Source organism: Aphelocoma coerulescens, chromosome 12, assembly GCF_041296385.1.
Source record: "Aphelocoma coerulescens isolate FSJ_1873_10779 chromosome 12, UR_Acoe_1.0, whole genome shotgun sequence".
NCBI lineage: Eukaryota > Metazoa > Chordata > Aves > Passeriformes > Corvidae > Aphelocoma > Aphelocoma coerulescens.
Genome location: NC_091026.1, coordinates 16,301,985 through 16,319,540, shown reverse-complemented (window position 1 = coordinate 16,319,540; position 17,556 = coordinate 16,301,985). Strand labels below are relative to the sequence as shown.

The 17,556-nt window shown below is 41.0% G+C and overlaps 1 protein-coding gene across 21 annotated transcripts in view; it reads right to left on the bottom strand.

Annotated features, from left to right (window-relative positions):
* The window catches only part of TAFA1 (TAFA chemokine like family member 1), a 219,923-nt gene that overhangs the window by 194,678 nt on the left and 7,689 nt on the right, over window positions 1–17,556 (bottom strand). For 12 of the 21 annotated variants that reach the window (XR_011154708.1, XR_011154701.1, XR_011154706.1 and 9 more), the window contains one exon: window positions 15,769–15,889. The exons of 1 other annotated variant lie outside the window; for it this stretch is intronic. Coding sequence is in view for 7 of the 20 variants with exons in the window: in XM_069028014.1 (XP_068884115.1) it covers window positions 15,769–15,889 (121 nt within the window). In the remaining 13 variants the exon portion in view is untranslated. 8 more of the 21 variants (XR_011154709.1, XR_011154705.1, XR_011154704.1 and 5 more) reach the window with 8 other exon arrangements.

The window sequence follows — 17,556 nt, the reverse complement described above, 5'->3', positions numbered from 1 at the left end:
AAGAAGTAATGAAGGGAAATACACAAAATAACAGCAGCCATAAATAAGGAGTCTTTGCAGCAGAACAGAATTAAGCCTCCTTTTCTTACAGCATCTTTCCCAAGCTTCCCATTTACAGATGGAGAAGATGCTTCAGACAAAGGAGGGTGTCTAAAACATGGAGGATTTTGTGGTTTTGGTGTTTAAATAAATAAGAAGAGAGGTAGGCAGTGTTATATAATCCAGAATAAAACTTTTTCAATTTTATGTTAAAAAAGGAAGAAATTAGCACCCTTGCCTCAAGGTTTAGTGTCCTGAAAATGTTTAGCAGCTTTTTTATAGAATAGCATCATTATTGTGCAGATATAATACACAGGATGCTTCTCAAAATTATATCACAAAGTACTTGTGCATTCACAGTATCCAGTAACTGCCTCCATAATTTATGGGCACCATCCTATGCAAATCATGGGAAAGAAAATGACAGATCTCAGGGGCTGTTTGTTGTTTAATCTCACTTTGGTCATGATTCAAAAAAGAACAATGTGGAAATACAAGGAAAGTCATCCATAATAGTAAAAAAAGATTCTTGGACGTTCTTCGTTGTTTTCTAAGAAACATAAATAATCAGCTATTTGTCAGCTATGAAATGAATTTACATTTTCTATTCCACATGAAGGGCCATCAAATCCTAAGTGTTTTACACCCTATTCTATTTCTGCTGGCTGAAAGATGGGACTGTAAGATTTGACAGCAAGAGATCATCCACTGAGCTGGGAAGCAACATGAAAAGATATCACAAAACTGGGCTGGGACTTCAAGAGGCATCACAAGGCTTTGGAAAGAGGTTTGTGCTTTGGGCTGCTGAAAATAAAAACGCCAAACCCCTGGTGTGGTGGGGTGACCCTGGCTGAATGCCAGGTGCCCACCAAAGCTCTTCCATCCCTGCTCCTCTCAGCTAGACAGGGGAGGCAAAATGACAGGCAGGGCAGGGAGAGGCCACTCAGCACTTAGTCAGAGGCAAAAAGACTTCACTTGGGGAAATCAGTTTAATTTATTACCAAACCAGAGCAGAATCACAGCAAATAAAAACAAGTCTCAAAAACACCTTCCCTCCCACCCCTCCCTTCTTCCCAGGCTCAGTTTCAGTCCCAAATTCCCTCCCTCCTTCCCAAACCACCATATTACTGTTGATGCCACCTTCTCTGGTGGGCTTGACCTTGGCCAGTGGATCCATCCTGGAGCCTCTGGCACTGGCTCTGTCAGACATGGGAAGCTTCTGCCAGCTTCTCACACAAGCCACTCCTTCAGTCCTCCTGCCACCAAACCTGGCCAAACCCAATACATCAGATCTCAACTTCTCTTTCAAATTTACCAAAATTTGGATCCTTCTGAAAGTGTTATGTTCCTACCAGAAGCTTGGGAGGGTTTTTTTTTTTTCCACAAGTCTATATATTTCACTAAAGGTCTCCTGGCACATAACCCCCAACTCATTTACTGTGAGTCCTACTACTTTAAAACAAACATGTCCACATAGGAATACCACCACAATCATCTCCACCCTCCCTGGAATGAAAAAGGCACAATTAGATACAGTTTTCCTAACTGCTGGATTCAGTGACTGCTATTAGATCACACAGAGCTCCACTGCTGAGAGAAGATGCTGCTTTCTCCAGAGGAGGAGAACAGTGGTGATGTGCAAGGCAGAGCTGAGTTTACATAAAAATGGCAAAAGCAGATGTTATCACTGAGATAAAGAAACACATTTCTAATACCACAACTTTGTTAAAACAACAACAACAACAAACAAAAACCTAAAAGCATCTCTCAAAGTAATATTTCAGTCTGAGTTTCTCCAAGGATAGCAGAATAACTGCTGCAGATGGGTATTAAAGGAGGAGTATTGGTGTCTGACATGCATAACTATCACACTGACAAGTGAAATGGGCTCATTAAATTAGCAGAGGTCTTGAGATAACTGAAGTCAGCAAAACACAACAGCACTGCAGACAAACAGGGGTTTGTCAAAGCTTTGCCTTCCCTCCCTCTGGGCTTCTGCTTCTTCCTGAATGGATGACCAGAGGCCACGGGCAGGGCTCTGCTGAGGCTGGTGCAGCCTTGGACTCCCCCAAAACTCAAGAGAGAAGCTGCAGGTCAAGCCTTGAGTTCAAATACAGCAGAAAGTCTTCATCTCTCACACTGATCTGAGAGTTAGGGGGAAGGGATTCCGCTTTCTTCCAAAAGAAAATGTTCTGACAAAGTGTTCCCTGTCCAGAGGGTAAACTTTGGACAATCTGCTTTTGTAATATGGGTCCTTTGTTTGTTAAAACCTCCTTTTCACATATATTAAGTTCTGCATGACCAGCAACTGCCCCCACCAGCTCAGAGCAGAGCCACATACTCAGCTTCAGTGGCAGAGATTTTAGACCTGTCTTGGCCATCTCCTCCCTTTTTGGCAGGCTTAGGGGCTGTTTCAAAACCCATCCAGCCTTCCATAGAACACGACCTTTACCCATGGAGACTGAGAGCAACGGACTGGGGTTTTTTGCTGTCTCATAAAGAGTAAGAGAGAAAAATCCTGATGTCTCATTTCTGCTCTTTTATTTATTCAAAATGTAAAACCAAAGAGCTACTGGAAGGCACTCTCCCTTCCAGCCCTATCTTAACACCACAGCTCTACTTTAGGGAGAAAGATGAAAAGTCAGCCCCTAGAGCAGAACACGACTTCTGATTAGAGATACTTGGAATTAAATCTATTTAAGGAAAGAAACAGTACCATCCCTAGTCTTTTTTATTTATCTGGCCTTTTCCTCGCTCTTCTTTCAGTGTCTAGAAATTTGTCAAATTGTTTCAGGTTTTGTTTTGTATTTTTTCTTTTTCACTTAGGCAGAAAAACAATTGAGTGGTTCTAAACTAATTTCAAAATGTAAATATTGCACCAAACCAACACTTGATATCTTGCTTTGGCTGACATATAAAAAAAAAAATCAATTATTTACACTGCTTTAGTCACATAACAAAAGCAATGCTGCTTTTCAAAATGTACACTGTTACCCTGTATTCCCTCAAACTAAAAAATAAACAATTGTCACAATAGAAAATTTGCTACAATTACTCAAGCACATGAAAGCTTATCACCACAAGAGATTCAATGAGCATTTTTTACATTAATTCATCAGTAGAGATGGAATCAACTCTTAGTCTGATACTCAAGACCTAATGAGAGCCTCCAGATATTTTCTGCAAGCCAGGCAGAAGGCATCAGCTGGTGCTCAGTCACCTTGTCATTGCATGAAAGGAAAAGGATCCCTTGCCAGGACTCCCCAGTCCAAAGAGGTGACCCCAATCTGAAGTGGGAGACTCAATTCATTCTATGACAGCAAAAACCACTGATGAACATCTCTGGAACCTCTGAGCTTTTGTGTTGCCGAAACAGAGACAAATCACAGAGAAGAACTTTCTCCAGCTTGGAGGTTTTCTAGGTTCCAACAAGTGAGAAGCAAAACTTCTGCAGTCAAACTCAACAGCCACAGCCCAAAAATGGCCATCGTGGGGAAGGACATGCAGGAACTTAACAGCACCTTATCCCGACCAAGTGTGTGTGCCCACACCTTTGGCTGGGCCAAACAAGATGACATTCACAGGTTATTTTCCATCCAGGACCCCCAGAGCACAGCCCTCTTTCAGGACAGATCTTCTAGGGCTTTTCCCAGAGCAATCCATGTTTTTAGAATCAATCAAGAGACCAAGGGTTGGTTTTTTCCCAATTAGAGCAAATGAAATAGTCTGATTTTTTTTTCTTTTCCTTTTATAAGACAACATTTATCTTGACACAAGTTTCCACATTGCTGTAGCTGGCCTGCAAGTGTATTGAATAACAGTGGACTGGTAATATTTGCAAGTCAGACACATATCAAAAAATACACTGAGCTATGCAGAATCCATTTTACACTGCCTGGGAAAGGCTGGAAGCATGGCACTAAACTCAGGTGGGAAGTGTAGGTTTCAAGTGAGAAACATGGTTAAAGAGGAAGCCTTTCTGTCCTAAGGCAAGCCCAATCTTCTCACCTCCTTAAGGAAGCAGTTAAGTAAAAAGTGGGAAGCTCCACATTTGAAGCAAAGCTGGCACTGCCTGTCCGCAGTTCAGCCGAGAGCCTGGACATTCCCTGGACAGGGAAACATTCCCTGACACGGCACAACGTGTTTGTCAATTGAGCACCAGCAACGTGAGGGCTCTTCACACCTCTCAGCTGGGGCAGTCTGAGCAATTACAGCTTAACCACCGTGGAAGTTTAAGCCAGCGTGAAGTTGGCTTACAGCAAAGCACTCGGTTCCATGAAAAGAGGGGACTGAGAGGCTCCCTAATCCATCACCTGGCTCAGAGCAGCACTTGCATGTCAAGCCATGCCAAGGACAGAGCACTAGGGAGGGGATCCTGCTCTGGTACCAGCTGCAGGACAGTGTCTGGCAGCCACCAGAGGAGGCTGTGAGGAGCAGAATAACAAAGCCTCACTTGTTTCCATCCCAGCTACCAGAAATGTGCTCCTGGGGGACAGCTGTTTCCTCTGATGGCCTGTTCCACTGCTGGATGCTGCACAGGCTGGCCCTGGGCTGGTCGTAAAGAGAAAGGACCAAACAGGCAGTGGTTGGTTGAGTCCCTGTAAAACTATGCTGCCTTTAAAGCAAATGTTCTGAGACCCATAAAGTGCTATCAAAATATGGAATAATCCCTCCTGAAAAAGGCATATTTGAGTTTTATTCCTATCTTTGGCTCCTATGTGAAATCTGGACATTAAATCACTTGGAAAGCAGACAGGACACAGCTCAGAGTAAGATATCTGAAACTTTAGATACTAACTCATATAATGCATTACACAGAGAAAATTATTTTATTATAGTTACATTTAAAAGCAAGTTTACATTCTAAACTCTGCATGAATTTCCCCTACAGATTTTGATTCATATATTCTGTCAGGACTAAGGGATAATCTCTTCTCACCTGTTAAAGAGCACAGCCCCTCAGATGTAGGGAGCAGCATACTAAAGACACACAATCCTCATCAGAAGGACTGTATAAATGTATAGTATAAATTGATTCTGCTTTGTAGCTGTTTCCATCTCTAGACACTATAGATTACCCCTTTTCCTTTGATAGGCTAAATAAATAAAAAAGGAACGTAAGAAATAATTCATTTCACCTAAGAACAGGGTTTAGGGGGGACTTGCATAACCTGAACCTCAGAGGATTGACTGGTACAAAGAACTGCTCGATACCACACTGCTTGCAGGAAGTACAGCACCAATCAAAACACATGTGGGGTGTGTAGACACCAGAAACCACTACGAAATCTTCCTCATTGGAAGATTCTGATCAACAGAAATCATTTTTCCTATGGGTAGAAGAGACTATGATTTATATTTTTCCCAGTTTTTCTTAGAAAACACTTAATCTATGGTACCAATAGCAGGAAGTAGCAAATTCTTTCTAGCATTTCAAGTTTTTTGATCAAATAGCTTCATTTTGATGCTTTCTAAATAGAACTCTCTGTTTATTAAGATATCGCTGGTGTTCAAATTGGGATGAAATCAAATGAAATTTTGTTGCTCAAACAAGACATCAAGGTGCATTGACTATGAGGAGGAAGTTCAGAAAGCCTTTTCCAAAAGTGAGAGCCATAAGAGCTTACATAAAGGAGGATTTAGAGAAAATAAAGGAAACTGGTTTAGAGGAAGGGAGAGGGAAAATAGAGATTGAAACAGGATAAAAACACACAGAGAACAACAGGGAATCTGTTTACTTTGTGGACTAAATGACAGCCTCTGTGTCTGGTGATCTCCCAGTGGTGGTTTTGGAGGGTTAGAAAGACAATGTGCCCTGGATGCTCACGCCCACAGCCAGCTCCCAGTAGGGCATCTCAAAATTCCCCTTCCTACAGCTGTATTTCAGCTCTTCCTCCCACCATCCTTGGAGTGGGGAACTCCAGTGCTCACATTTACATCTCAGGACTCAAAAGAGACCAACCAGGCTCATAACAGAACTGGAGTAACCATGACAAGCATGAGATAAATATCTAATAACCACTGCCACCTCATTCGATTCAGTGTGTTATCAACAGTGGGAATCAGCATTGAACAATTATACAATTCTGCCCTCAGGGAAAGAAGGAAATGCAAAATACTTCCAAATAAGTCATTGAGGAGGATACATCCAACCTCAACAGAATTCACTGTGTCCTGCCTGGCAGCTCTCCTGACTCCCATTGTGCTGTGGCAAATGGGGATACACAGCACTGGAGGATCATTAATGTTTTTTCTCTGCTTTTGCCCACATGTGACCCCCATCCTCCACCTCTGCTGGGGATACAGATGGGTTTTAATGGATAGAGGGAGGGTCCTTATGGGTCTGTAGTCCTGGGAAAGCCAGCGGCTGCCAGGGACACTTCCCCACTTCACAGGCTTCACTGTGAATTCCCTCAAAGTCTTAAGACTTCAGTAGAGGATAAATGTCAAGGGAAGGGACGGAAGCATTGCCTTGCTCTTAGGCACTGAATAATCTCATTTAGGGACAGCTACCAGTGCTGCTTTGGCCTTGTTAATTTTGCCTTCCTAAGTCAGCGTTCAGACACTCACAGCTTTTGTCTACTGCTGTTATCAAGGCATTTGCATGCACTAATCCATGACAAATGGTTTCATTTGATGCACATCTGATTTCCTTGCCTGCCAACTAGAAAGATATAATAGAAATACCAAGAGAAACTAAATTAGAACTAAAGGAGTCATCTATTTGTTGGAGAAATTCAAAACAAGGTTAGGATAAACACCACCCAGGCAGCTGACTTGATGGAGAAAGCATCGAGATTTCAGCTGAGGAAAGACAGTTTCTAATTACCTGTAGGGAAAAAAAATTGCTGCATTTTAAAGCCTCACAAAAAGATATTACTACAGAAATAATTATACTACAGATGTGGGAGCTGGCTTAGACAGTCATTGCCTGTCAGATCCTGCCCCAGCACACTGAAAACAATTAGGAACTCAAAAACCTCTGTTAGCTTCAACTCATCCCTTTGGTTTTTTTTGTTTAACACAATAGTGACTTCTGGCTGACTGACCACCCAGATTGGAAAGCACTCCATGCAAGTAACCAAAAAGAGGAATTCAATGAGTCAATGAAAGTCACAGTAGTGTTAGTTTAGCTGGGACAGCTTATGATTTAGGCAAGATTTTTTCCCGTATCTCTGATGTTTAATGAAAGGTGTACCCTTGTAAAAGGGCAACTTCTGAAAACACCAGACCTCCTTTCATTACAATGTTGCTCTAAACCAAAACAAGAGCTAGTACTGGCCAGAAGGACACACAAGACCCCCCTCATGTTCACATTGGTATTGAATTTGAACTCTCTGAGGTCTTGAAAAAGGTAGCCAGTGGTAGATCTGAATTTATGCTTCCAGACAGGATTTATGCCTTTATCAGGATGATGGTTTGTTTTGGGTAACTGCTGATATCTATACAGATAATTTTTTCCCCAAAGAGGAATATCAAGGCAGAAATAAAGAAGGCACAAGGATATGTAAATAATTTTTGAAGTTTCAACTTAGAAAATTGATTCCTAAGAATAGCCCAAACCCCCAAATAATAAGTCCTCAGAATTTCCTACTCAGTTTCAATTTTGTCTTTAAAACATGAGATAGGCTGGTGTTCAGAAGTTTCTGAACTGTAAAATTAGCCAATTTTTAAACACATGATAGAAAACATAGGAATTACTACACCATAGAAATACAATAATTGGAGGTTTTATGAATATAATTACAGGGAAAACTTATCTAGTCATATTTCAGTGTATTTTACCATACCTTCCCTATCCACAGCACCTTTAGCCAGTCCAGAAATGAAGCAAAGTTTTTCCCTGAAATGTGTTTTTCAAAATGCAGTGTTCTGAACATTACCTTACTGAAGGTTTCAGTGTCATTTGACCTAATTTCTGTCTGGTTTTAGGTTTTATTTAAATTCAGAATGGCTCAGAATGTGAACACTTACTTCTTAATGTGTTTGTATAGGCAAATATAAGAACTACAGATACTTTTAAACTCCTGAACATGTTCAAAGTCACCACTGTGTTATTGGGATTCCTGGGCAGCACGTAGGAAAGAAGTGCTAACCAATAGGTTCCCTTCATTTCTGCATGTTCTTTTAAGAAACAAACATATAAATCAATGAAACCAATTTTCCAAATAAAATGTCCTTGCTTGCTCTCAACCACTTAATTAAACACCATTAACTCTAGTTTGTTTTGGCAACCAATTAATGTCATGATCAAATATAAATAGACTCTGCAAGAAAAGATTATAATTAATAAATCCTGAATAACACAGTACAATTGCACTGAAGCCTTGCTTGCCAGAGATATTTAGCAACAGTTTTGGAGAACATTAATGAGGACAGTAAAAATAAAGGTTTATCAGAGTGTGCAGTTTAGATCCTGAGGCTCTTGCCTGCACCCAGGCTGATCTGCAGAGCCTTTGGTTGCTGACATTATTCACAACACAGAAAAATCACAGTGCCAGGTTTCCCACTTTCCCACAAATTGATATGTACATTCACAGGAGTCTTCTAATCCAGTTCTCCACAGATACAACTTTCACTTGGTCACAATTTAATTGAAAGTGTATTTTGCTTGCTGTGTTTTAGTAGGTTCACAATGAAGGCTCTTGATTGAGATTTGTCAACTACAGAAAACTAAATTAATCCAGTAGGAGCTTTGGATCATGCATGGGGATAGATTAAAAGTATTCTTTAATCTAAACCAACAGCTCTCCTGATAATCAAGAGACAAGGATCACTGTTTAGGCTGGTTTTTAGTTGCCTATTCATTTAGTAAGAGTTAAGGTACACCATATACAAATAAAACTTAACTCCTTATGGAAGAAATATTTGTGCCCAATTCCAAAAATCTCCCAGCATTTGTGGCTGGGTGGGAGCTGCTCATGGAGAGCAGGTTATTCACTGAGTTACTCGTAACTCAAGAGACACTGCACCACAAGGGCACCCATCCCAGACAACAGATTATTTATGTACTGCACTTCACTTGGTGCTTCTCAAGGAATCATTTTGATCATCCAAAAACTAGTAAAATCCTCCATTCCTGCCATCAATTCAGTTCCCACATCAAGCTGTTTTCTCAAACTAAGGATTACACTGGAATACTAGGACACAGTTATTGATTATCACGATGGCAACAGTGATCCTGCACCCTGCTGCCACTGAAGTGACCTTTCAAGAAGGGCAGGAGTGGTTTTTTTACCCACTGGGAAGGAAAAGGGGAAAACTGTTATTCCAAAAGAAATACAGAAGGCAAGAGAGAGATGTCAAAAACCAATCTAAATAGAGCGTAGAAATATGAGTCACAGAAACATTGGGCTTTGTAACTTCATTCAGCTTAATTTACACCCCCGATTCCCCATTGTGCATCACTGGCTGAGTCTCATAAATTTAGACTCCAACTGTGCTGCAGTCCTCGTGGTCCCTACCCAGGGCATGATGAACAGAAAGCTCCAACATCACTCCCATGCAAAAGAATAAGTTCAGCTGGAGAAAACTCTTCTGTATAGGGCATCTGAAAGCAGCAAAAAATATTGAGTTCCACCAGGAAAAATATCTTGCTCGCAGCAAAGGTTGGTTTCATAGAGTGGAAAGGAAAACATTCAGAAGGAAATACAAAGATTACAGACAGTACAGGATAAAATAATATCAAACTTATGGGAGAAAACACATCAATCTTATGAAGCAATGCACTTGAATATTACCTTTTAAAATATAAATGAGTCTTAGACTAAAGCAGGCTAATCATTAAAGGCATGTTTCTGATGTTATCAGCAGAAATACTTCAGTGCAGAGCAATGTAGTTTGCCTTTGGGCTTTATATTTGTAGGTGCCAAATTTTCCTTGGGACTTAACCACCACAGTATGAATTCTCACAGCCTTTAATGCCGTGACAGCAAGATACAAATAGTGCTGTGCACTGAAAGGTCCCTGCATGACTCACCAGGGCCCCAAGGCTGCACTTGGAGAGGGAGGCTCAGCGCACGGGTGTGGGAGCTGAGGATGCTGCCGGGGCCAGCACAGCAAGAGGTGCTTTTTGGTCCCTCTTTCCCCAGGGCAGCTCCTGCCGTGCCAAGAGGGATTTGCTTTGCACCTACCCGAGTGTCTGCCTGCAGAGAGGCCTGAGGGAGAGCTGAAGTGGCTCAGGATGGGGACGGGAGCATGGCCAGGGGGAAGGACAGAGCAGGGGGACTAAACCAGAACACAGGCAGTGCCAGCACAAAGCACACCCAGGAGGCATCATCCCATTGCTCTCACTGAGCACTGCACCATTGCTCTTTTGCACAAGGTGTGCAGTGAGGGTGACCACAGAGTGCATTCACAGGGAACGCAGCCATGCTTTCCAGCAGCTCCTGGGGAGCCTCACTGGGCACCGTGGGCTGCCCAGGGCCCCACTGCACACCTTGGCCAAGCTGCTCCTCATTGTCCATCGAGCTGCAACACCTGCTCGCCCTCAGGTTGCTCCATCTCCCTGGATCAGAAGTAACAAGGCATCACATTCAGCAGCGTGACTGGTGACAGCTTTCCTCTACCTGCACCGAGCTGTGAGGATCCCAGCTGCCCTTCTTCTGCCACCGACCAGCCAGTGAGGACCAGCTGATCCCTGGCAATGCCAACCTGTCCTTTCCCCCATACTTCCCTGTGTCTCAGGCAACAGCTTACAGACCCCAAAAACGCCCAGGGCTAGCCCTATCTGCAAGCACACCCTGGAACCATGCTGGGTTTGTTTTTTTTTTTTTCTGAAACATCAAACCTCTGAAAAAATCCAGAAATCAAAATCACAGGGTGCAATACTTCTGATCAAGTCTGCTGCTGTAAACAAGCACATCACACAAGCACAGCAGGCAGCTCGTTGCCATCATGCTGCTAGAAACCCTACCTCATCCTTAAGTGTTGATTTTGTCACATCAGTTCTCTTCCTAAACAAAATACATGTCCACGTACATCCAAATGTATTTTGTGTGTGACCAGGAGGTATTTACAACCTGGATTTCATCACTTAGCAGTTGGTAATTTCCCGTTTTCAAGAGCAGCCTGTGAAGGCCAGGTGTGTATAACAAAGGTATCACAAGGGAGATCTTTCCAGTGAGTGACTGGAACAGCTCGTTAAGAGCAGGATTTTTGGACTGTGAACAAACTAGGGCACTGTGGTGCTTTCTGTGCATTTTCTGGTGTAAATGAAAAATTTTTAAGTTCTAGGGTCTGATTCAGTTGCTCATTTTAGCTAACACAGCAAGGAACATTAGTTGTCACCTTTCATGGCCATGGCTAGCTGTATTCCTGCCTGGCAATTTGAACATTGTATACTGAAGGCAACAGTTTGCATTCCCACCATGTGATTAATGAAACACAATTCTTGCTAATCATAGAAACTTTTATATATTAGCTAGCCTAATGCCACACTTGCTTCTGTCAACACCAAGAGCAAAAATCCTGTTGAATTCACCTTCCAAATCTCAATTGTTGTCCAAAGTAGAGACACATTTTATTTACACTTTCCTGAGGAATTAGATTCAAAACCCTGTATGTATGTTTTGAACTGAATAGCCACATATACGGGGCATATGAAAATAGCAGACCTTTTGAAATGTGAAAATATGCAGTTTACCCCAAGGCTACAAAAAATCAGTGGGCAGGCCAAGATCAGAACTAAGACATTTTTTTGCTCACAGCTACAGACTCCAGTTTCTGCAAAACACTGTCTACTGAGAAACATGCTCAGAGCATCCTTAGGTTGGTGTTCCTTGTTAGTTGGTCCAGAATTACTTTGAGACTGATTTTTCCATCTCATAATATGAAGTACAGAGAATTACTTCTTGAGAAGATTTTTAATAAGCACATCATTAACTACTGTCACAATAAAAGGTACTCCATGTTTTAGCATTGTAAAATTCCAGCCTTGATTCAGTCCATGATTTCTTCCTCTGAACAGCCTATTTTTAATTAGCATCTTTGCAAATGTCAGCAGTGCTACAGTGGGTACATTTTTCGGCTTGTGTCTACCTTACATCTTTACACTGCACACAACACTAACTTGATGTGTACCTAATTCATTTGCACAAACTTACAGGTGAATCCTGTGTCCTCCAAGTAACACATGGCCAGTGTTGTCATCTATGATCAGCTGACAGATTCAATACCTTGTTATGGAACAAAGTCAAAATTTTGGAAAGAATTGCCTGATTGAAAGGGTGATGGCTGCCTTTTTTTTTTTTTTTTTTTTTAAACTTGAATCCTGTACTTGGCTAATATCTTGTTGTGTCACCAAATGCCAGCATCTATTTCCTACTGCTGGGAGGGTCAATCCTGTCAATCAGGTGATCAATGAACTATCACAGGCACTCAGATAACTCTGCAAATCACATGTCCACTCTAGCCCCTCAGGCCAATTCCACAGCCCTACAACTGCGTGTGTCTTAGAGACTAAAACAACCAGTGTGGGATTCTTTTCATTACCACTGTTTCTTCTTAAATCACACAGAAATGACAAGCTTGCAAAGATGGAGATTTGTTTCCACATAAAGTTATTTCCTGTGAATGCTTTCACACATCCTTTGCCTAACATGATTTTCATGAAAATGAAATATAGTCATAAAAAACCCTGCAGAAAGCCATGAGTACTGCCTAAGGGGAATTACACTGCAACGGGATTCTGCAGGTTTACTCCAAGGTCTCCTCCTGACCTATCCAAGTCAAAAGGAACCGGCACCGATACCTAAGGGCACTAAAGAGCAGCACTCAAACTTCTCACCGTGTTAATGAGACAAGAAAGAAATAATGAACAGGCACAAATAATTCATCATCATTCATCTTATAAGCAAGCAGTATTTACTATGGCCTTACTACCTGTGCCCACCTGCCAACATTTCACAGAAAATAAAGCTACAGTCAATCACAAATAATGTCATGTAGAGCAGTTTATCATGTTTGTTTCCAGGTTCATACCTTCTGCTAAGTCATCTAACTGAATAAAGAAGTACTGAATTATAAAAATGAAAAATTATACTGCACAGAAAAGAGGCTTTAAGTTTTTGTGATTGCACAGTGTGTACAAATCTATTTCAGCCCATGTAGATACTAGCCTAAGAAAGTTTAGGGGGGGAAAAAAAAGATCAAGCTCAGAAATCTCTGATGATAAACTAACCTTCTTATATATTGCCCTTGATTTCCAGGGTTTCAAAACTGGATTAACTGCAGTAGTCCAGATGGATATATTCACTGTGCTAATCCACTGTGTTCAGTTCAAGTTTATTATGCTAAATACACTCCAAGAGGATTTTATCTTTTACCTGCACCTTCCTGTGCTCAGTGACACTCTTCTATTCATCAAGCATGAGAATCACAAAATGGGGTGGGACCTGCCTTTTTAATTATCTTGTAACCAAAGTGTCCCCATGATGGAGCTGAACTGCTCAAATTCTCTTATTTTAGAGCACCTCATTATCTATGGAAGATCACAAACTGAAAGAAAAGGTATGCTGAGCATGCTATTGATTCCAGCTACATTTGTCATGATTCAATAAGTTAAAATATCATATACCAAATATTAAATTACTGAAATTATGCCTTGGCTCATCTGCACCCATTTTTTATTCACTTTTATTTGGCTGAACATTTTAATCTTAGTTACAGAGTTTCTAACTAAAAGTAAACTATGCATTCCTAATAATATAAATATGAAAAATAGAGTGTGCTCAGGGACTGCAGTTGAATACATTAAAATCACTCAGTTTGCTAGTTAACATATTTCCATCCCTTTTATGTACAACCTTTCACATTCAGTTGACAGACTGCAAATTCATGGCCTTATGAAAAAAAAAACACTGTCTTGATTTTCTGTTGTGACAGCAGAAATTGTCCAAAATATCTAACAGTTTCCCAAAAGGACACTCACTGGCTGGTACTTCCCAAGTGCAGCACAATCTGAATTCGAGGTGAACATCATGTCAAATTCCACTCATCTGTCATGTAGTGGATTATTTCTTGAGAGACTGAAATTGGCTGCCTGGGATCAGAACACCATCAATCTTATTCATGTAGGGTGCAGAGAAGCTGCCTGAGCCAGGCTCGCAGGAGGGAAAGCTTGGCTGCTTCTAAGTAGGTGATGAGGCAGCTGTAAAACCTTCACTCTATCTGTAGCACATCTCTGAGTGAAAGATTTTGTCATTTTTCACATTTCCCCAACATTTGGTATGCATTCAGTGTCTTGCTGTTCCTGCTTCATAAAAAAGGTGATTTTTCAAGCTTAGGCAAATGTTGCAGAGCTCTGGATCTGCCCAGCTCTCATTTTTTCTCATAATGTCACTTGTTTCAACTGAATCCATAAAATGATATTACATTTTCCTTTTACATATCTGTTTAGCTGGGCTGGTTTTTCCCATTTCCTTCACTAGGGACACACTCAAATAACCAGCAGCATTACTGATGATTGCATTGTAATAAATCTCTGCAAGTCCCAAATAAGTCCCTCACCTGTCAAACTTCAAGCACTCCCAAACTTCCAGTGCCAGGTGGTAAAGGTAACACCCTTGGTTAATCTGATGCTCTAACATGGGCACTGAGACCCAGCCTAGCAAGGATTTTGGTCTATTCCTCTATACCATGTATGTCTTACTACAAGAAACCAAGACAATACCCACACCTGTGACTTCTGGGCAAGAAATGTACTTGAGAAAACTTTGAGTTTTGAAGTTGCTAAAGACCTGTGTTCAAGACCATCTGTCTATGAAGGGATGTCATTTGATCAAAAAATATTAAAATATTAATTGCCACATTGTAAAATGACTCATCTCTGCGAGTTAACATTTTCCATCTTTCATTACTACAACTCTCAAAGCCTCTCCCACCTTTTCTTTGGATTCAAATTCATTAAGTGACATTCTTGGCCCGACCAATTTTAATCAGATGAAAATATTCTGCCAGGATATGTCAACACCTCAATTTTTAGCATAGCACATTCTTCAAAGTACAATTAGAAGTCGAAGAAGTTGTGTGATCCATTTCTATGAATAAAAACACAATGAAAACCCACTGCTGTGCTGTCCCTGCAGATCCAGTAGTCCAAGCGAGCTGTGTTCTCTCTCCACTGCTAACCTGTGGGATTGATTCTCCCTTACAGGCATTGCACTCTTATTCATTCTATTCACAGCCCCAAATTCTCCTCTGGGCTGCATTTTTACAGCCCCATCAATTTTCAGAGGTAAACTTGAGAACCTCAGTGTGTCTCCCTTATTCCAAGGCAAACACCTGACCTCCAGCACACACGGGTGACTGAGGGAGATTTGGTGCTGGTGGTTTAAGGAACAAACCTGAACCCAGTTTGGGTCAGATAAGTACAAAGTTCTCCAAACCTGTGCTGTCACAGTGTCCAAGTTCTACAGCCATTCCAGAACTTCGCCAAATGGGGAAAAGGGGAGAGAGAAACAAGGACACAGAAACTGAACCATTACCCAAAATGGGATTCTTCTGTTGGGAAATTGTTAGAAAATGACATTAAAGGATGACTATTCCCATATTGGATTGGCAAAGCACAACACACATTAGACTCACCAAAAAAACAGATGCTGTGCAATACAAAGGCAAGCAACTCATAAAACTTAAATGAAAAAAGAATTTTGATTAGTCAATCATTTATCAAGACAGACACGAGCACAGGCAGAGAGCCTGCTAGCCCAGAGCTGAGCTCAGTCCTACCTGGTCTGTGCAGGTGATGCTGCTGGAAAGTGTGATGGAGGGACCCCTGACAGAGCAGCATTGCACAGGCACTTATCCACAAATACAGGACCCAGGACATTGCAGAGACCACTGCCATTCTCTAAACAAAATATTAGACAGACATTATTATCCAGTGTCTTAAGCACACAGAATAGTCAGCTTCCATTACAACAGTATTTTTAGTATTTTTCTTTTTCGCTCCTTTTGTTAAATGTCTTTTGATTATTATTCATCCCTGCAGGACACAATTGTTGTACAACAAAGGTCATGCCCAAAAAGGACAGCTGAGGTAAAGAGACATCAACATGGGAGCCTGGATAACTTTAATAATTCAGTGGTAAAAATCAAACTGTAATAATCTGAGGACTAAAAAAACCACAATATAAATAGAAGCTGGAAAATTTTCTCACACTGATCCATAGCTGAATCTACAGGGGAGTTAAAAATATAAATTAAATTTTAAAAAAATCACAGCACCAGCTGAAAAAAACTAACATGATGTCCAGGCAGTATCAAAGCTGCTTTAAACACATTGCAGAAAGGCACAAAACATCCTCAGATATCCAAGACACATTGCCAAAATACTTCATCCCCAAAACTAAAAAGGCTATTACTGACCCAGAGGGTAACAGTACATTGTTTGGTTTTTTGCTTTTGCAAGCATTAATTATTAATCATGCTTCTGTCTACCAAAGTAATTGTTTCTCAGAATTAGGTTCTAATCCCTAGATGAAATCAGCTTCCTTTTGTTCGACCTGTGCATGTACAAGGACTGGAGTATGGCCAGACTGAATTTCAGATGTGTTCTGTAGAAGATCTGATGTTTTTACAAAGCAGATTGTGTCAAAATTTTTTAAAAAAATATTCCCTTTGCAAAGGGAAAAAACTATTTCTTTGTCTGCTGGTGCATTTGGCCATCCAGTGTAGACACCTGTGTTTTTTCATACTTGTGTTCATGGCTGTACTAACTGGCTAAATTTCCCTCTGACTTGTTAACTTCAGCAGCTCTTTCTCAGTGCCTGCAAGGATCAGGAGTTCTGCAAGGCTCAGCTACGCTACACATCGTCCAGTTCCCTTAACAGCACCTTCTGCTGCATTTCAGATGGCCAAATTAATCAAACTTCAGGCACTCTCCTCACTCAGCCAATGACGGGATGCTGCTCTCTATCTAATAATCCAATCAGCTGAACATCATTTTCACAGAGCAAGAAAGACTTTGAAAGATTAAATCTCTCACATGGAAAAAATCATGTCCTTACCAAAAAAATAAAAAAGTCTGTATGTGATACCAGGGGATTTCTACAGTAGGAAGATGAACAATATTAAAATAGTGGAATGCAATGCTAATAAAATATATGCACATAAACCTATTTTTCCCCTGATTTTAAAGCAGCACAGTCTTTGGGAAGCTTTTTAAGTCTAATTAGTTGAAATGAACCACATAAACTTACAAGTATAATTAATAGAGAATATCAAAAACATTATTTTGATCAGCATGAGGCTCTTCCTTTCTCTGTACTGAGTTCTTAATGCACTGCGTGGTGTATAATTAATTTCATTTCCAACTGTTTGCTTTGCAGTATACAATGCACTTTTTCTCCTCTCTTTTTAGACCCATTTATCTCTTGCAAAATAGATTCAATCCCCTGAGATCAGGGAGCTCCCGGGAGGCTTCCTGTGTCTTCAGGAATTAACACCTTCTTGTCATAATTGGTGCTCCCGTGCTTTTTATACCACAAGGCAAAGGGAAAGGTGAGCCTCACGTAG